The sequence below is a fragment of the Microcaecilia unicolor genome, chromosome 11 (genome assembly GCF_901765095.1).
Source record: "Microcaecilia unicolor chromosome 11, aMicUni1.1, whole genome shotgun sequence".
Classification (NCBI taxonomy): Eukaryota; Metazoa; Chordata; class Amphibia; order Gymnophiona; family Siphonopidae; genus Microcaecilia; species Microcaecilia unicolor.
The window spans coordinates 198752928-198774501 of record NC_044041.1 but is presented as its reverse complement, the minus strand read 5'-3'; the positions used below and the strand labels follow the sequence as shown (position 1 = coordinate 198774501).

General features: G+C 44.6%; 1 protein-coding gene across 1 annotated transcript; it reads left to right on the top strand.

The window, feature by feature from the left end:
- The first annotated feature begins 3289 nt into the window (after positions 1–3289).
- MANEAL (mannosidase endo-alpha like) lies at positions 3290–21285 on the top strand. Its single transcript, XM_030219553.1, has 5 exons — positions 3290–3414; positions 10349–10961; positions 16493–16602; positions 18841–18917; positions 20522–21285. Exons 2-5 carry the CDS (start codon positions 10481–10483, stop codon positions 21156–21158), a joined length of 1305 nt encoding a protein of 434 aa, XP_030075413.1. The 5' UTR covers positions 3290–3414; positions 10349–10480; the 3' UTR covers positions 21159–21285.
- Positions 21286–21574: the final 289 nt, after the last annotated feature.

The following is a 21574-nucleotide window of genomic DNA, read 5'->3' as shown; positions in this document are numbered from 1 at the left end:
GTGGTCTGCTCTACAGAGTTGGCCCCATGAAGTGTTCCTGCTTGGGTGTGTGCTCTAATCTCCTGATGTCTGATTTCATTGTCTAGTGTCCTAGAAATCCCTCACAGTGGCAATGGGGCCTCCCCTAAGACCTAGAGGAGACCCATGTAGAAGAGGAAACCGAGCTAACTGCCGAATCTCTCCGCCCACCATCTCTCCCACAAGTGATCCAAGGCCACTCCCCAGACCACAAAAGCAAAAATGAGTGCTGCTGGCAGAGAAGGGAGGGTCTTCCCCCCTCAGTTTCTGCTTGCCAACTTCACCATGAGTTGGTGTAATGCTGGTTAGTTTTACAGATCTCCAAGAGGACAAACGCACATTGAGATCCATCATCTTGCCCTCGCCCTCGCCCTCCCCCAACTATCAAGCCTTTATTAAAGAAGCATCCCCAATACACATAGACTGGATTTCGCAGGGTCTTACGTATCTACTAAGTTATCAAAAAACACAGACAGCAACCAGTCTGCATAGCTTAATTCTTGTTGTGATACCATAGACACTAGTTGATTTCCAGCTCTTTCCCTCGCTTCTTTAAAGCTAGACACCCTCTCCGCTTATCCTGGGTTTTTTCTTGAGTTCTGTTTGTATCGCCTTTGCCTCCAGTGGAAAACCTTTCCAGCAGGAAATATATCCTGAGGTCCCCCTCCTGATTCTGACCCTTAGGAACTTCCATGTGGGAACTTTTGTTCTACAAACTCATTTCCACTGGGATGGCATTTGCCGCGTCCATTATGATTTACACCTTTAAGGTACTCAAGACACCAATGGCATTTACAGCAGTACCAAGCCCTCTATCGTCTTCTTCTTTTTTTAAATGTGAATAAAAAACCTCCTCACAACTACTACTACTACTTATCATTTCTAAAGCGCTACTAGACGTACACAGCGCTGTACACTTGAACATGAAGAGACAGTCCCTGCTCGACAGAGCTTACAATCTAATTAGGACAGACACACAGGACAAACAAGGGATAAGGACAAAGAGTAGCAAGATTCTAGAATCCTAAGGAGTAGCAAGATTCTGGAATCCCAAAGAGTAGCAAGATTACGGAATCCCAAAGACTACTATTACTACTTATCATTTCTATAGCGCTACTAGACATACACAGTGCTGTACACTTGAACATGAAGAGACAGTCCCTGCTCCACAGAGCTTACAATCTAATTAGGACAGACAAACAGGACAAATAAGGGATAAGGACAAAGAGTAGCAAGATTCTAGAATCCCAAACAGTAGCAAGATTCCAGAATCCCAAAGAGTAGCAAGATTACGGAATCCCAAAGACTACTACTACTACTTATCATTTCTATAGCGCTACTAGACATACACAGTGCTGTACACTTGAACATGAAGAGACAGTCCCTGCTCCACAGAGCTTACAATCTAATTAGGACAGACAAACAGGACAAATAAGGGATAAGGACAAAGAGTAGCAAGATTCTAGAATCCCAAACAGTAGCAAGATTCCAGAATCCCAAAGAGTAGCAAGATTACGGAATCCCAAAGACTACTACTACTACTTATCATTTCTAAAGAGCTACTAGACGTACGCAGCGCTGTACACTTGAACATGAAGAGACAGTCCCTGCTCGACAGAGCTTACAATCTAATTAGGACAGACAAACAGGACAAACAAGAGATAAGGGAATTAAAGTGAGGATGGTAAAAATAAGGGTTCTGAACAAGTGAATAAGGGTTAGGAGTTAAAAGCAGCATCAAAAAGGTGGGCTTTTAGCTTAGATTTGAAGATGGCCAAAGATGGAGCTTGACGTACCGGCTCAGGAAGTCTATTCCAGGCATATGGTGCAGCAAGATAAAAGGAACGGAGTCTGGAGTTAGCAGTGGAGGAGAAGGGTGCAGATAAGAGAGATTTACCCAGTGAACGGAGTTCCCGGGGAGGAATGTAGGGAGAGATGAGAGTGGAGAGGTACTGAGGAGCTGCAGAGTGAATGCACTTATAGGTCAATAAGAGGAGTTTGAACTGTATTGTCTATCGCCTACCCTTTCCTGGTAACACACAGAAAGTAGTAATCATCTTTAGCAAAAGAACACCCACGTGTTATTTGGAAAATCGGAGAAGGCAAAAGGAGCAGAAAGAAAGGGAGGGCAAGATGAGTTAAAAAAAAAGGCAGCAAAGCCTGTATGTGTTTCTTTGTTGTTTTAATGGGGATAACAGAATTACACTGTCTGTGCCAGTCCCTGCACTAAACATACAGGCAGCCCAACAAAAGCCAACCAGTTCAGCAGCAGTGAAAATATATCACTGATATCATTGGCCACTCAATGCTAGAATAAAAGACACCCCCCCCCACCCCACCCCACCGCCATGAAAGAGACTAATTGACTGTTGTAAAGTAAACTGGCAAAGGATTTAGGTCTTGTGACCACCTGATTCTGGTCTGAAGATTTTGTCATCTAAAGCAGGGGCACTTCAGGACAGCCTGGCATCTCCGAAAGGCTGTCTGCAAATAGCAGGCATCAGCTGGAAGTAAAAAGGAAATCCTCAGATGGTTACAATATTCAAAGGGGAGGGGTGGGGGGGAAATCCATAAAAATCCCAATTTGGATTTAAGAATCCAATCCTTCAACAAAAATAAAAGCCTCAGCCTGCAGCTGGAGTGGCAGTGGAGGGGTTAAGCTCTCTCCCCCCCCCCCCCCCACCTCCCAATAATGTGAGGCGAGTACTTTGAAAGGCAGCCTCATGCCTGCTGAGCCTGGGCTTTACCCATCTGTCTTCCAGGGCAGGGGGGAGCACTTTCCAGCCCTGAATAGGCTGGGGTTGCTCCCGACTCAAATCAGACCTTTTCACGAAGCCTCAGTGCACTGGATGGCACTGCCCGTCTCTGCTGGTGTTCCAGAAACGCAGGACAGTTCGCCAGCTGCAATATTCCATTCTGCACCTGTTGGCGGTGGTTCCCTTTGGGATAAAATGGTCCGCACCAACATATCCTTTGTGCATGGATTATGTTTGAAACCAGGGACTGGAAGGTGCACTGTGATTCAATGAGATTTTATTCTGGGTTATGGAATAAATATCTGCTTCCCTCCCCCCTCAGCCCACACAGGCCTGGGGTCTGTATCCTGATGGGCTTACAAAGCCTCCCCGGACAGCCCCACCCCTTCTCTCCCCGAGTCACAGGAGAGGGAGCTCCTGCCTGCTCAGCATCTGATCCTCATCATTCTCACATGGGTGTCCCCCCCTCAGGGATGCTCTTAGATCCCATCTGGGGGTCGCAGACAAGGGGATGATCACCAGTAAAGACCCTGCAAGGTAGGATTCACCGGTTTGACAGTGGTCCTGCCAGGATGAGGGCGACATTTGAAGAAAGAGGGACCGAGAAGCCCAGCAACTAGAAACAAGAACCAGAGGCAAGGTTGGTAGAAAAATCTTATCTTCTGTACTATAAAAGCTGTGTGGATCAGTGTGCATCTCTTCGTAAAGGTGGTTAATAAACCTCAATAAATAAATACATGTAAATACAAGGTGCTCTCGGACGAGAGTGGAAGGCTGAGAGGGATCCACAGCTTTAAGGCCGCTCTTTTAAGGGAATGTCGCCAAGATACAAAATAACATGTTTTTTAAAATCCTAAAGCGCCATGTTCTCCATCGATACAGAACAGGAAAGAGGATTTTTGAATAGGGCCTATAATTTTCGACATTTTGGCTGAGATCTGATAGTCAGCAGCGTACCATCCATGTAATTAACCCTTTGAGGGCCCCCAGCCCTGCCCTGTTGCCAGAAGGCCCGCTCAATGTCTATTGTCCTCAGACATCCATGAGGCCTTTTGCTTACCATAAATCAGTCACTGGAAGAGATTAATTTAATCACGGCCGTCTATGGTACGTTGTCTGGACCTCTGGAAGCAGAGCCATCTCTGGGTAATGTTCTTATGTCATTTAACCAAAAATAATCAATCATTCTATTTTCAAACTTAATCTCATGTACATTTGCCTATTTGCTTTATAAAATATATTATCCCTCTGCATCACTATTCAAGCCAATCTAAATGCAAATCTATAGGTCAGAATTACTGCCAGCATAAAGACACCTGCCCTGGCATGGAGCTTCCAGCCCGTATCTCCCTTACTGACTCATTCCAGTCCCTTTTACTAGACATTCAGGCCCTGCTGGGTAGCAATGGAATAGAAAGGTCAGCCTGTGTTCTGCCTGGACCCTGCATCAATTATCCTCCTGGTGTGTGGTGTCAGAAGGGACACATTATCCTTTGTCTTAGCCTCTGCAGTGCAAAGAACGAACTGTCCCCAGTTCAGGGTGTAGAAGAGACTCGAGAAGGGGGTTGAAATGCTCTCATTTAATGCACTGAGACTCCACAAAAGCCACAAAAGAGGCTTGTGATCAATCATGTAGGTTCAGCTTCCTCAAAGTATTCACTTTAAAGGTCATTTACATACATGAAATACATTTGGGCACAGAAAGGGTTTCTTTTAAACATGTCCTAGATTCTATACATGGGTAGAAGTGTGTGAATACAGCCTGCAAGCACCGCAAAGTGAGGGAATGCACTCCTGGGGCGGCTGGGGAGGGTTAGCACGTAAGTGCATACTTTAAGACATGCATGCATAAGCATAAAATAAACCAGTAAAATCTGTGCACACTGAAGAGCAGGTATAAATGTGTATATGTACACACTGGGGGGGAGGGAGTAATTTTTAAAGGGAAAGGGTGTGCGTACTTTAAAACATACATGCATTTCTTCAGGAAATTCTATGAATAAAATATGCACTAATCATTCTGGAACAACAATACACAACACAATCTCTAACTGTAACGCATCTTTTCATTTAAGAAATGAACTACGACATATCTTCTCAAGAAACCCAATGACTATTCCATACGCACTAATAGTTATCTTACCAACTAATGTAAAACACAGCTTCATACAACCTTGTAAATGTTAACGGAATCAATGTAATCTCTAACAACTGTTAAAACGTAAGTTACGTTGAACTGAAACTCGTTTTTGGATTAATGTGGGATACAAGTATGAATAAAGAAATATAAATAAATAAATAAATAAAATAAACCAGTAAAATCTGTGCACATTGAAGAGCAGATATAAACGTGTAATACACTGGGGTTAATTGGCGGTTAGCTTGGCAGAGTTTAAAAAGGGGTTAGACGGTTTCCTAAAGGACAAGTCCATAAAATGCTACTAAATGGACTTGGGAAAAATCCACAATTCCGGGAATAACATGTATAGAATGTTTGTACGTTTGGGAAGCTTGCCAGGTGCCCTTGGCCTGGATTGGCCGCTGTCGTGGACAGGATGCTGGGCTCGATGGACCCTTGGGTCTTTTACCAGTGTGGCATTACTTATGTACTTATGTTAACGGGAAAGCGTATGCATACTTTTCTTTAGAATTAACAAGCAGGTCCCTTTTTAAAATTACTCTCCTAGGAATCCTTTTCAAATGATTTTACCCCAAATAAGTAAGCACTCGCCTTGGTAAAAGCCTCAGCTGAGAATTACCCTCATTTTTTGCAAGTAGCCAAATCACAATAGGGTGGAAATTTCATTTTGAAATCTCTCTACCTGACTCATAGCGCAGGCTTCATCTTGGTGTAATGTTGGCTCGCAGTGCTGGTCGACCCCCAAATTTTTCAAAGGGTAGTTTCCCTTTGAAAATTCACTAGCAGGCTGTGGGGCAAAAAGTGCTCCCAGGCCTGCAAGCAGTGAAGCTAATTTCCCAACTGCTTCCTGAGGGGTCATTTTTAAACCCATGATGCACTTTGTACCCTTGGGCAGCCCTGGTTAATTCACACTGACTTGCAGTCAAGAGTTACCCAGGCTCTAAGGATATTAAGTAGCAGAACTCAGATAACTACCTGATTGGACAAAGAGATATAGAAAAAAGAGTGAGGATAAACCATGGAGGAATACCAAAACTTTATTAAGGATTTTCAAGAAACTACCCGACACGGCCGTGTTTCGGCCCAAAGGCCTGCCTCAGGGGTCTTAATCAATCTACATGAAAGCATAATAAATATTAAATAAATAATTAATACACTATTTCTTTTTGTATATACAACAATTTAAAACCTTGATCTAAATTTTTATGAGACTATACTTTTTTCTAATATATATATATATATAAAAGGCACCACCAACGTTCTAAATGAAGCCTCCAGCCGGAAGTATGAAGTGGTGTAGATATCCGGTTTCCCCATGAGTGTCTGCCCCGCCCTCGCTCTCTCTGTAACACAGCTCCTGAGTCCTGACAAATATAAGCAGTGAAGGAAAACACAGCAGGAATCCTGTATAATTACCAAACACTGCTCTCGGAATCTGGGAGGGGGGAGGGAGGGGAGAGAGGGCAGAGGTGAGGGGGTGAGAGGGGAGGGGGGAGACTCTCACTCTCTCTCTGTGTCACACACACTCGCACATTCACTCTCTCTCAAACGTGCACACTCTGATAAAAACCTTGCTAGCGCCCGTTTCATTTGCATCAGAAACAGGCCTTTTTTACTAGTATATATCATCTGATAATACGCATGGTTTAAACTACGTTTAAAGATACTTTTTCTAAAAAAAGAACAATCACTTAATGAAATACATGTGCATAATTGAAGAAATAACATATACAATAAATTTATGAAGTTATGCAAATATGATAAATACTCCTAACTGTAATGAATTAAATAACAAAACCTTAAAATCGCCATGAGAATTGTTCAAAATATATGTTGTACTTATATATATTTATCTTTTATAGTAATAAACAGATTTTTTTATAAATTTAAAAATAGTAAAATTAATTAAAAAAAATAAAAATAAAAAACCCTCAGGTGTAGCAGACGTGGAGACCATCCTAAGTTCATCGGGTCAGCTATTCAGAAAGTGCTGCTAAATGACAGTCCATGTTAACTCCCAGTAGGCTGCTAAGGAGCACCTGTACATTCAGTGAGGGTAGCAAGACAGAGGCCAGCTCTCAATATCTAAGACTAATTCAGTAGGGGGTGACCAGCGTTTAAAGAAACACTGACCATCGGCTGCCTTCACTATTTCTGCCTTGCCTTTCAGAATAGTACTTAAACAGGACAATATTAGGAGCTAGAGTAGAACTAGCTAATCTTTGGATTATTGTTTACTCTTATCTTACGCTGCATTTATTATCTTATCCTGTCTTACACTGTATTTATTTCCGCCCCTGCTCATCACTGTATGACCAGTGTACTGGGTAAAGGAAAGGCTCAATGATATACAGGCCTAATGAATGTTTGTTTATTGATTTTTAGTGGTTGTAAACTATTGATTGTTTATGTTTTTTACTTGTTGATATGTTATATCTGTGATTTTATAGATTTAGTGATTGTTATCTGATTAGTTTGTAAATTTGATTTGCACCATATTAAATAAATGAAACCTTTAACCTATATAATCACCCCCTAAGAGTTTATGGGGTGCAGATAATGGCAGAAATTTTAGTGGCCAACAGAGGAGAGCAGATCAAGGCAGGATCGATAATAACTTGCAAGTCCAGAACTGCAATGGGGGGGAGACAGGGCTGGGTGTGCCGTTGAAATATACAGTTCATATATTCATTGAATGGGATCTGGGGGGAAGAAATGTATATGGTGGTGTAGGGCAGGGTTCAGGCAATCCTATCGGAGTGAACTGGACAGCCTGCGAGTTCTGGCACTTTTTCATTGAAAATTCTCCCAAGAAAATGCAACCTTGAACTTTCAAGCCCATCATCTGAAGAAGGACCACAATTGGGCTCAAGGCCCTGGTACAGCAATGACAACACTGAACTTTCCTACTTCAAAACTGGAACTATTCCATTTCTCATATTTATTCCCCGGGTGAATATTATCTTCCATAAAGCCTTGTGAGGAGGGTAAATACAATGTAACTGTTTTCATAGGAACCTCACCCTCTAATATATATACATTCACACCAAGAGGAAAACATTGTTACCTCATACGTCACAGACTTACATCAAAATCCGAAGGTTTCAATATCATTCGGGGTCCCTCTTCAACCAATAGAAAGGAGATTCTTTAGGGGTAGGGCTACTTTAATTCTTGAAGAGACCCAGATACATTTATTTTTATTTCATGTATAAAATTCTTATATCCTGCCCATCTACAAATCTAGGCGGCAAATAATCATAACATACATAATCCTATATAATAATTCTCACCTCCAACATTCTATGTGTCTGCCTGCCTGTGTCCATAACTTTCTTCACAGATGGGCTACGAAGCCTGGAGGGTTGGCAGCGGGAGGGGGGCTCGAGAGGGTCGCAGAAGGGGGGTCCAGGGGTCAGGAATTCCGAGGGGGGTTGGGAAATCGGAGGAAGGGGGGGTCTGCAAATCGGACAGAGGGGGCAGGGAGGTGGGGTCTGGAACTTGGAGAGAGGGAGGGGGGTCTGCAAATCGGAGGGAGGGGGCAGGGAGGTGGGGTCTGAAACTCGGAGAGCAGGAGGGGTCTGGAACTCTGAGGGGGGTCTGGAATTCAGAGGGAGGGGGGTCTGAAACTGGGGAGGGGGGGACGGGGGTCTAGAACTCGGGGGGAGGGAGGTCTGGAACTTGGAGGAGGGGACGAGAGGGGGAATGCACCACCTGTACAAAAACTAAAAAAAAAAAAAAAACGGGGGGACGACCCTGGAACTTGGAGGGAGGGGGGACAACGACCATGGAACACGGAGGAAGGGGGGACACTGGAACTGGGTGGGAGGGAGGGGCCCCAGGCACACACTCTCTCTCTCTCACAGACACACACACTTGCACATTCACTTTCTCTCTCACACACACTCTCTCAAACATACACACTCCGAGGAAAACCTTGCTAGCGCCCGTTTCATTTGTGTCAGAAACGGGCCTTTTTTACTAGTCATTAGATAAAACACATAAAGCAATAATAATAATAAAATAAAATAAAATAAATTACTGCCATTATATTTTCAGAAGTGTAATGTGGGTAGCTGCTGTCACCGAGATGGATCTGCGTTAGTTAGGGATGCTGCTGACTCGCTCCTCATCAGAAAGCAACATCACTCTGAAGCACATAGAGGAGAACATGGCCAAGACCGAGCTTAATGTCTTCCCACCCAAACCCACTTCCCCTCTCCCTTCACTCTCTATCTCGGTTGATAACACCCTCATCGTCCCCGTCTCATCTGCCCGCAACCTCGGAGTCATCTTCGACTCCTCCCTCTCCTTCTCTGCGCATATCCAGCAGATAGCCAAGACCTGTCGCTTCTTTCTCTACAACATCAGCAAAATTCGCCCTTTCCTCTCTGAGCACACCACCCGAACTCTGATCCACTCTCTCATTACCTCTCGCCTTGACTACTGCAACCTACTCCTCACTAGCCTCCCACTTAGCCACCTATCCACCCCTTCAGTCCATTCAGAACTCTGCTGCGCGTCTTATCTTCCGCCTGTACCGATATACTCATATCACCCCTCTCCTCAAATCACTTCACTGGCTTCCGATCAGGTACCGCATACAGTTCAAGCTTCTCCTACTAACCTACAAATGCACTCGATCTGCAGCCCCTCCTTACCTCTCTACCCTCACCTCCCCTTACGTTCCTACCCGTAACCTCCGCTCTCAAGACAAATCCCTCCTTTCAGTACCCTTCTCCACCACCTCCAACTCCAGGCTCCGCCCTTTCTGTCTCGCCTCACCCCATGCCTGGAACAAACTCCCTGAGCCCATACGCCGTGCCCCCTCCCTGACCATCTTCAAATCCTTTCTGAAAGTCCACCTCTTCAATGTCGCCTTCGGCACCTAACCACTATTCAAGAAATCTAGACTGCCCCAACTTGACGTTTTGTCCTTTAGATTGTAAGCTCCTTTGAGCAGGGACTGTCCTTATTTGCTAACCTGTACAGCGCTGCGTAACCCTAGTAGCGCTCTAGAAATGTTAAGTAGTAGTAACTAGAAGAATGACCAAAATTTGTGGTTCCTTTTTCTTTTTCTAACACGGTGTATAATCATAATAAAAAATGCACAGAAAGCACTGTGCATGTGTTAGGGTTGCACCAAACATTCATATTCAATTTGATTCAGCCCAAATAGCGCCCGGAACAGAGTATTCGTATTTGGCTGAATAGTGATTTAAGTTTGAATACGAATAATCCAGGGCTCTACTGTGCTAAATCCTACTGAAAAAAAATACACTTGACCTCTGATTTCACGTTGCTTCTTTCATTATTTGTTATGTTAAATCTCGATGCCCGTTGTTTGTATTCGGCCGAATTTTCATCATTTGTATGTGTAATGTACCCTGATGACATCACAGAAATAACTACTCTCTCTCTCTCATTTCTGCAGGAGGATTCGATGATGCTGTTGTTTCACCCCAACCCTGTCGATTTCTGCACGGTCTCCGCCTTTCAAAAGTGCTGCAGGAATCTTGGGACGAAGCAGCTCTTCCTGGGAAACTGAGGGTGTGGGGGATCCGCCATGGCCAGACTGCGTCGGAGGGCCTTCGTAGCTCTTTTTCTCTTTCTCTTGTTTCTTTTCGGGACTATGATGGGACTGAGGACCCTAAAGCCCACAGATGGCTTTTCCGACCTGGCTCCGGGATTAGAGTTGTCCCCCTTCATGGGTGGGCTGGAAAAGCATGCAGTGTCCCAGGAAGCAATCTCACGCTCTCACCCTTTAACCAGCACACGTGCAAACTTGGAGCACACGGTTCACTACGACCTCCACATCTTTTATTACATGTGGTACGGGAACCCCAAGTTCGACGGCAAGTACTTGCACTGGGATCATGTGATGGTGCCTCACTGGGACCCCAAAATCTCTGCAAGTTACCCTAAGGGGAAACACAGCCCCCCCGAGGACCTCGGCTCCAGTTTCTACCCTGAATTAGGACCTTACAGCTCAAGAGATCCAGCTGTTCTTGAAGAGCATATGAAACAGCTGAAGGCGGCTGCAATTGGTAAAGTACTCTTTAAATACATTTCCAGAGAAGAAACAGAGCATTAAGGGTAGTTACACAATTTATGTAAGTGATTTTTTTTCAAACTGCAGAAAAAGCTGTCTGGCCTTTTTATCTATACGTACATAAGAATTGCCGTACTTAGACCAAAGGTCAATCAAGTCCAGTATCCTGTTTCCAGCAGTGGCCAATCCAGGTCACGAGTACCTGGCAGAACCCAAAGAGAGGCAAGATTCCAGAACTCCATAGAGTAGCAAGATTCCGGAATCCCAGAGAGTAGCAAGATTCCATGCTATCTAGCCCCAGGAATAAGCAGTGGCTTCCCCCATGTCTACCTTAATAACGGTTTATGGACCTCTTCTCTAGTCAATCCTGCTTTTCAAATTCTTCAGCACCAAACTATTACTGTCCTGTCTGCTCCTGAAATTACCCTATTTTCTGTTCAAAATTTCAAGTGTGCGTGTGCTGCTGCAGCTGCCTGTGTTGTATGTGAGGGACGCTTGCACTGCTGCTGCCTGTGCTGCACCTAAACTGTGGATAGATGAAGAACTTCAGTTTTGAGTGATCTCAACCTCCCTTTTCACATGCCCTAAAATTCATTGACTAGTAAACATTGAAATCCAGTTCCTTTTACTTAGACAGAGCCCACTAGGAACAGAGAAAGTACTTCCATATAATATAAAAGACTAGTAAAAAAAAGGCCCGTTTCTGTTTGAAAGGAAACGGGCGCTAGCAAGGTTTTCCTCTGAGTGTGTATGTTTGAGAGAGTGACTGTGTGAGAGAGGCTTCTGTTCCTGCTGCTGTGCATTCCCAGTGTTGTGCTGATTCGCTGCTCCCTGTATCGTGGCTCCGCCCCTCTCCCTTCTACTGGCCAATCTGGTGTGGGTTGTGTGACATCACTATTATCTACTACATGAGGGACACCACCTCCAGCGGAAACAATGGTTCCAGGCAGCCTCAGAATGTTGGAGGTGAGAATTATTATATAGGATATGTATACTGCTTTGGCTGCACCACAGAATGGCAGTGTATCAAATCCATGACCCTTAAAGCTTCAGTTTCTAAAGCATAAGCTACAGCTTTTCTACAGCACCAAAAGTATATAAATAATTTATGATCCACACATCAACCTTGCTAGTTTTCATATACCATAATAATCAATTAAAACCCCTCTTATTAATCAGCCAGTCTGCACCATCATCTCAGCCTACTTGCTTCAACAGCCAAGCCCAGCCTTCCTCAGGCAAACGTCTGCTTTCTGGGAGAGTCTTCCGTGCTACAGGAAAATCTGTGCCAGAATCGCCTGCATATTTACAAATCCAATTTCACTGTCTGCCACAATCTAATGCACTTAACAACAGAGACGCACACCAGGGCAAAAGGAGAAAAAAAGAGAAATGGGGATAGAAATGATGCCGAAAAGTTAGCACACAAATATCTGTAGTCTTTTAAGCCCATCTGAAATAAGCAGACATGTCTAGGTGAGTTGGATAGGATACAGAGTGAAGAGGATAAGGGCAACTTTGGGAATTTCTCTTGTCACGAACACCTGATGCTTGCCGCTGTTCGTTAAGCACCTTGGCTGTTTCTTCTCATTTCTATTAGAAAAATACAGCTCTGGGCAGATGAAAGTAAGTTTATAACACATCACCTGGCTAAAAGAACACACCCCACAGAACCCTTTTTGAACATTGGTGTCACGTTGGCCACCCTCTAATCTTCAGGTACTACGGACAATTTTAACGACAGGTTACATATTACTCAAAGCAGATCGGCAACTTCATGTTTGAGTTTTTTGAGTACCTTTGGATGTATGCCATCCAGTCCAGGTGATTTACGACTCTTTAATTTGTCAATTTGGCTCAGTACATCTTCTAGGTTCACCGAGATTTCTTTCAGTTCCTCCGCATCATCACCCTTGAAAAGCATTTCCGGTACAGGCAGATCTCTTACATTTTCGTCCATAAAGACAGAAGCAAAGAATTCATTCAGTTTCTCCGCTATGGCCTTGTCCTCCCTGAGCACCCCTTTTGCTCCTTCGTGAACTAACGTCTGATGTACCTGAAAAAGTTGTCACTGTGAATTTTAGACCGTACGGCAAGTTTCTCTTCATATTCTTCTAAAACTGCTTTCCGTATGCAACGCTCGCTTTTCTCCCTCCAGTAGCATATCCCTTACTCCCTATAGACCTCCTTTTTCCTGATTTATTACCATTCTTTACTGCTTCTCTACTTATGTATTCATTCATCTATCTCTCTCCTAGATCATATCCACTTCAAATCTATTTCTCTGCTTTCCTTAATCTTTTTTTTCCTCTACATTTGAAAGATTCCATCAAGACTTGCTCTAGAAAACATTCAAGAAGGAGGATTCTTTTGCACTTTAACACTGGCGTCCCTCAGGAAGATTTTTTGAAACGGAAATTGCTGTAGGGCGTTTGGAACTCAACAGCATATGAGGAACAGAGTTGCAAGTTCAGAAAAGTCTGTTCCTTTTTGCAGAGTTAATGAGGTTGAAAGACTAAAACTCCATTTAAAATACAAAGGACTCCACTATTTTCCTCCATTAGGTGGATTCTGGTGACAAAGGATGTTTATAGAGAATTCTATTATTATTACCAGTTGGTTTTCATTTAATATTTCACTTTGGGTTCATGCACCTTACTAAAAACTGAGAGTTCTGTTTGGAGATAATTTCATGATGTATAGAGCTTTCAAGTGAGCCGCTTCTGACGGCCTGACTCACTGAAGTACTGCTCAACTGAACTCTCCTTTGAACTCTTACAAAACTACTAAATATTCTATATTTATCATTGTAGATTTCTCTGTAGACATCCGGTATATTGTTTTTCCAGATATTCACATTTCTGGGATTGACTTTTTCATGACATAATATTTTTGTCTCTCCCTTGGGATTCTTGTTAGCGGCTATAAAACATAGGACAAGATTTCTCTGCATTCGTTCACCTCTTCTGTATCAGTAGGGGGAATAGTCTGGAAAACTGTAAATTGTTTTGGTTTGCAGGATGAAACGCAACCAATGTTCATGAGATGTATTTGGTTCAAGAAACAGATGTGTTTGCCCAGCTCATTTACCTTGAGAATCAGACCAGCCAGCAGCCCTCCCGGGTTGGAGGTCTGGACCCCACCTATTCTGCAGCTTGATTACAGATTCAACTTCAGCCCCAACACCATGGACAGCTCCAGGGCTACTGATGTGCACCCCACTTAGTCTCTGCTGCAGCTTGATTCAGTTCCAATGTCAGGCCCTAGCACCAGGGGCATAGCCAGACTTCGGCGGGAGGGGGGTCCAGAGACTGAGGTGAGGGGGCACATTTTAGCCCCCCCCCCCGGCACCGCCAACCCCCCCTACCATTTTTAACCCCTCGCCACCATTTTTGACCCCCCTGCCGCTGCTGCTGCCACCACCACCTTTGACCCCTCCCCGGCGCCAACCCTTTCGACCCCCTCTTCCCGGCGCCAACCCTCCCCCACCATCGGGTACCTTTGCTGGAGGCATGGGCCCCATAAATTTGGCCCTGGCCCTCCCCGCTGCCAACCCCTTCGACCCCCCCCCTCCCGCCGCCAACCCTCCCGCACCGCTACCACCGTCGGGTACCTTTGCTGGCAGGGGTCTCCAACCCCCACCAGCCGAAGTCCTCTTCTCCGGCGTGGCCGCGTTGCTGATCTGCAAGGGCAGTCTTCTGTTTTTGTGAGTCTGACGTACGTGCAGGACGTCAGACTCACAGAAACAGAAGCCTGCCCTTGCACATGAGCAACGCGGCCGCGCCAGAGAAGATGACTTCGGCTGGCAGGGGTTGGGGACCCCCGCCAGCAAAGGTACCCGATGGCAGCGGGGGGGGGGGGGGGGGGCAGGGCCAAATCTATGGGGGCCCATGCCCCCACGTAGCTACGCCCCTGCCTAGCACAATGGACAATCTTTCCCAAACGCTATGGACATTATTGTCTGCCTGAGCACATAATTACCCTCCATGCTGCTAAGTTGTTTCCAGCCCTGTTGAATAGACTCTAATTTGTTGCTATTACTGACACAGAGACTTCATTTGCCTTTTAAATCACCTAAGTGCCAGGACAGCTCAGACAGTTTATGACAAACACAAAACTACTGAACAGACTGCCTAGTCTAAGGAAATACTTCTTTACAGAAAGGGTGGTGGAGACACGGAATGGCCTCACAGTGGAGGTGGTGGAAATGATTGTGTCTGACTTCAAGAAAGCTTGGGACAAGTATTTAGGATCTCTACGGAAGAGATATGGATGGGCAGACTGGATAGACCATATAATCTTTATCTGCTGTCATTTTTTCTATCTATTTAAAGTATTTATTTACTCTTTCTGTATTAGCATACACTTGCACAATTAAGAGGTATATTTAGTGCATGTGTTTAATGGAGGAATTCATCACGTGTAAGAAGAAACACAAAAGAGGTAAGCTCTTCAGTTTGGAGAAGAGACAGCTGAGTGAAGATAAGACAGAGGTCTTTAAAACAGGTAGACATGAATGAATCGCTTGTTTACTCTTTCCAGAAGTTCAAATAGTAGGGAGCATGCAATAATAAGTAGCACATTTAAACCAAATTGGAGAAAATATTTCTTTCTTTACTCAATGTATAATTAAACTCTGGAATTTGTTTCCAGAGAATGTGGCAAAAGCAGTTAGCTTAGCAGGATTTTAAAAATGGATCGGACACGTTCCTAAAAGAAAAATTCATAAACCATTGCTAAGGTGAACTTGAGCAAATCCACTGCTTATTTCTAGGATAAGCAGCATAAAATCTGTTTTACTCTTTTACGATCTTGCCAGGTACTTGTGACCTGGATTGCCACCGATGGAAAGAGGATACTGGGCTTGATTGACCTTTGCTGTATCCCGGTGTGGTGATCCTTATGTACTTATGTCATATACCAATAGTTAGAAAAATCGTAAAAACAGCACCATGTCTGAGGAGAAAAACCAGCAAAAGGGTGATTTATTCAGTACTAGAGACAACCTTTTAGACAAGCAACTGAGATAGATGGACTCCCCAGTCTTTTGAAAACTGGATGCAAACCTTGAACACCTTGAATCTGCTTTGCTAAGCTTTTTCTGATAGATACAACAGGGGAAATAAAGCCTCTGTGATTCAGGCCCTCTAGGATAAATTTATATTAAAAATGTAAATCTATTAAAGATAAGCTGCAACAGGTGAAATTTTGCTGGAATGGGGTGGAATTCATTGCTTGGGAACCAACAAAGCATCAACCCAATTCTAGAGCAGGGCTTCTTAGTCCAGACCTGATCAGCTAGATTTTCAGACTATGCGGAATGTATTTGCATGAAATAAACGTGCTTACATTAAAAGAAACCCAAGTATATGGAAATTTATCTCATGCATATTTAATGCGGATGTCCTGAAAATAGGACCGACTATGGGGTCTTCGAGATACGACTGGAAAACCCTGTATTTGAGCATCACCTAGAAGAGAAGTAGGCTTCCGTAACGTTCACATTGACTTATCTTTCCACTGTAGGTGTGCTGGTTCTGTCCTGGTACCCTCCTGGTGTGGCGGACGACAATGGGGAACCAGCTGACGATCTGGTGCCACTCATACTGGATGCAGCACACAGATACAGCATAAAGGTACTGCTCCCAGGGAATGGGTAATATTACCCTCTGAAGATACTACAGCTACATGGGGGCCAGTTCCAGTGGTGAACACGGTTTATACGCAGTCAGCAAACCAATATTCAAAGCAAGCATTTGTCAGCTGTTGGAGAACACGATTCGTGTATCCCAACATTTTCTAAAATTATACACAGAAGGGTCAATATTCAGCCCACGGCAATAAGCAGTTTGTAAGCCACTGACAGCCACAGGTCAAGTTAACCCCAGCTAGTCAATGTTGGGACATAGCCAGCTTCCGTCATTGAATATATTTTTATTTTGTTACATTTGTATCCCACATTTTCCTACACATTTGCAGGCTCAATGTGGCTTACAGAATACCATGAAGGCATTCGCCAAGTCCGGTATGGGAATAGTACAAAATGTTATAGTGGAATAGGGAAGATAAGATTCAATCAAGTTGGGTTTGAGGTAAAAGGGTTTGTCAATGTTCAATATGATCTTTGATAGTGAAGTGTTGCAGGGTTGAGTCACCTAAGTTGGGTCATTCGGATATGCCCTTCCGAATAGGTGAGTCTTTAATAATTTTCTGAATTTTAGGTGATCATAAGTTGTTTTCGCCACTTGTGGCAGTGCGTTCCACAGGCGCGTGCTTATGCAAGAGAAGTTGGACGCATGGGTTGTCTTGTATTTTAGTCCTTTGCAATTAGGGTAGTGGAGATTCAGATAAGACCATGATAGGGGTTTAGTGCAGCAACATGGAAGCTAACTGCATACTGGCCGATATACAGACCAGTGCATGGTGACCTTGTCCAGGAGTCCAGAAAATTGGCAGATTTATGGGGACTCATAATTAAAACCGCAGTAACGGCAAGCAGAATTGGTTATGTCCCCCGTAATACATAGTAACATAGTAGATGATGACAGAAAAAGACCTGCATGGTCCATCCAGTCTGCCCAACAAGATAAACTCATACGTGCTACTTTTTGTGTAAACCTGACCTTAATTTGTATCTGCCATTTTCAGGGCACAGACCATATAAGTCTTGCTCAGCACTAGCCCCACCTCCCAACCACCAGCCCCGCCTCCCCCCACCGGCTCTGCCACCCAATCTTGGCTAAGTTTCTGAGGATCCATTCCTTCCGAACAGGATTCCTTTATGTTTATCCCACGCATGTTTGAATTCCGTTATAGTTTTCATCTCCACCACCTGAATGAAGCTGACTGACATCGCTATAGCATAACTTCAGGGTGGCTGGGCCCCACTCAAGCCCTGATGCTGCACCATGGCGAGTCAGCCAGCCCCCAATTAATGTATTTCTTGATCCAGGCCCTTGGGTGGGGAAACAAGTAAAAAAACCTTTTAACCGGGAAATGGACAGCACCTAGATGAATTCCACCGGAGCAAAATGGTCAAATCTGAACAGCAATCACCTTTGAAGCTAGTGTTGCTTGCTTTTGGTAGGGGGACTTGAAGGTACATGGAGCAAGACACAGAGCCACCCCTCATGGTAGATAAACACATGCAGGCTGCCTGAAATGTAAAAAGTTGAAGTTTAACGGCCCACGAGAATCTGAGAATCCCTTCCTTACACCTTCTAGAATTTCTACAGCAAAAAGCAAATGGCAATATCCCTTCCTTCTGGGGCGTTTAATCATTTAACACATGACTGTGTGTTATGCAAAACCTTCCAAGGAAGAGAGATTTCATTTCACCTAGCTTTCTTAAAAGAAAGATGAAGATTCCTTTGATCTGTGGAAAAGCTCTCTACCTGTAGCAGCTTAGGGAAAGGTTTTATGCATTATTAATAGGGGCCACTTCAGAGATACTCTGTAAACATGAGACTTGTGGTTTTCTAGGCTGTACAGGCCAGCAGCTCTTCAGAGAGCTGGAAAGTCTGCAGTTACTTTGTAACCCAAGCAAGACTTATCCAGGAGGGAAAGGAGGTGACAAAGCTCCGAACAGAGTACCAACCCCCCCCCAAGTACAGTGTTTGCAAAAATGGCAGGTGTATTCGACTCAAACGTCCAATGAATGTAGTTTGTCCAAGTCCAGATATGATTCTTAATGAAGTTACTAACCCATTACAATCAACCTTGAATCACATCTGACGCACTGACACCTGTGGGGCTTGTATGACTGACGCTTTGTGAAACCTAATTTCCCTAACACCCCCCTCCCCCCCCAGCCCCAACCCCAACTGAAGCAGCTGTGCAGACTCTTTCCTAACCTCTTAACCCTCTTTTTACAGGTTGCCTTCCACATTCAGCCATACAAAGGCCGCAGCGACCAGACGGTGCATGACAATGTCAAATACATCAGTGACAGGTAGACACTTAGAGGAGTTTTTTTGGCTGTGTTGATGAGGAGGGCGGCGGGATCTTGTACAGATATTTTTTTTGTTAACATTTGTACCCCGCGCTTTCCCACTCATAGCAGGTTCGATGCGGCTTACATATTATATACAGGTACTTATTTGTACCTGGGGTGACTTGCCCAGAATCACAAGGAGCTGCCTGTGCCTGCAGTGGGAATTGAACCCAGTTCCCCAGGACCAAAGTCCACCACCCTAACCACTAGGCCACTCCTCCTCCATGTAGAAGTCGGCCCTTGCAGATCACCAATGTGGCCGCGCAGGCTTCTGCGAGTCTGACGTCCTGCACGTACGTGCAGGACGTCAGACTCACAGAAACAGAAGCCTGCGCAGCCTTCTACATGGAATGTTGCTAGTGGAATAGCAACATTCCATGTAGAATGTCCAATAGTAGCAACATTCCATGTAGAATCTCCAATAGTATCTATTTTATTTTTGTTACATTTGTACCCTGCGCTTTCCCACTCATGGCAGGCTCAATGGGGCAATGGAGGGTTAAGTGACTTGCCCAGAGTTACAAGGAGCTGCCTGTGCCTGAAGTGGGAATCGAACTCAGTTCCCCAGGACCAAAGTCTACCACTCTAACCACTAGGCCACTCCTATTCCTCCCCGGACCTTATCTATTTGAGAAGCAGGAGCCAGTCCCAGGAATGAACCCAGAACCATCATTAGGCCAACCCTGGTACCAAAATAATAAAATCTGATTATTGTAAAAATAAGAGGAAGAGGTTGGAAGCTGGTTCCTTCCACCACGGTAATGTTGAAGGCTTTTGGACCTAGAACAATGCAAATCATGTACAGTTTGGGATGAAATGCTTTTCAAAGGTTAATAATACCAATGATTTCCAATGTTATTTATTTATTTATTATTTATTTATTTATTTATTGCACTTGTATCCCACATTTTCCCACCTGTTTGCAGGCTCAATGTGGCTTACAAAGACCTGTCATGGCATCACCATTTCAGGGTAAGAGATACATTTAGTGGTACAAAGATATCAATGATAACAGGCTAACAGTCGATCTGATCAATTATTCAGTTCTTTGAAACGTGAGGAAAAAAGAATAATTGATTGTGAATCTGCAAAGCCTACTATTTTGTTCTCTTCCACGCTCCAAGCAAAATTCTAGAATGAGTTAAACTGTTCGAACATTCATTAACTGGCCAACCCGTAGAGGAGGTCCTGAAGTCAATCCACAAATGAGGTCTTCTGCTTCTCTGGTTGGCTGGGGACACTGTCGAGGTACTGCTCACAGCAGCTTAAGAGAGAGGATTTGTAGTCTTTGCATAAGAGTGACACCTGGTGACCAGATTCAGGTCCTGCAACTGTAGCTCATTAGTAGACTGGTGCATGACCCTCTGGTAAAGAATGGTCACTGCAATGACCGAACTAAAAGAAATCACTGGCGTCGGGGATGAAACTTCAGGGCTCCAACCGAGGTGGAAGCGCAAAGCAAGGGGAAACTGCCAGATCAAAAGAACCTCCCTCACTCATTACGACTTGCTTTGGTTAGAAAAGAGACCATGTGAATAACCATGCCTTTGTGTTTCCTGCAGATATGGATCTCATACGGCTTTCTACAGGTACAAGACGAGCACAGGTAGAAGTCTTCCACTCTTTTACATCTATGACTCATACCTGACACCTCCGGACTCTTGGGCCAACCTACTTTTGCCCTCGGGCTCCCACTCGATCCGAAACACCCCTTATGATGCCATGTTCATAGCCTTGCTCGTAGAAGAGGCACACAAGCACGACATCCTCTCGGCAGGCTACGACGGCATGTACACCTACTTTGCGTCCAACGGCTTCTCCTTTGGTTCATCCCACCAAAACTGGAAAGCTATCAAGACCTTCTGCGATGCCAACAACTTGCTGTTCATCCCGAGCGTTGGCCCGGGATACATAGACACAAGTATTCGCCCGTGGAATAACCACAACACCAGAAATCGAGTCAACGGTAAATACTACGAGACAGCACTGCAGGCAGCACTCACTGTGAGGCCAGACATCGTGTCCATCACTTCCTTCAACGAGTGGCATGAAGGCACACAGATAGAGAAGGCAGTCCCCAAGAAGACCCCCACACGCTTGTACCTGGACTATGCTCCCCATCAAACTGACCTTTACCTAGAGCTGACCCGAAAGTGGGCCCGGCACTACAGCAAAGAGAAGGAACAGTGGCTGATGTAAGGGACATGACCGACCTTGCATGAGAAACGTTACCCCAAACCACCACTGTGCAAATGAGCAGCCCTCGTGCAAACCCTGGCTTTTACACAAAACTTCCTGGGACATGCAGGTGCAAGCGAACAGCCTTCTCTTGGGCACAGAGGAGCAGCAGGAAGGTAGGAATGTGGACATTTGAAGGGGGCATGGGACCCTTGTGCTATGAATTTTATGAGCCAAGTCACTGAGAAAAGCTGAGAGCACAACAGAGAAAGAGCCAATGAATTCATCATTCAGTTTTGACACAGAGGTCCTTTATCTGAGGAACAACTAGTTAAAGACTAAACTCCAGCTCATAAACAGGCCCCAACCTCAAAAAGATGGGAGCTTCGTTAGAACGGTTAGAAACAAAGTCAGAACAGACTGCTCAAGTACCATGG

Excerpts from the sequence above, each read along its gene's own strand:
- MANEAL (XM_030219553.1), top strand. The coding sequence starts at position 10,481 with ATGGCCAGACTGCGTCGGAGGGCCTTCGTAGCTCTTTTTCTCTTTCTC. Across the intron at positions 16,603-18,840 it reads CACACAGATACAGCATAAAG|GTTGCCTTCCACATTCAGCC; the intron begins GTACTGCTCCCA and ends CTCTTTTTACAG. Across the intron at positions 18,918-20,521 it reads GTCAAATACATCAGTGACAG|ATATGGATCTCATACGGCTT; the intron begins GTAGACACTTAG and ends TGTTTCCTGCAG.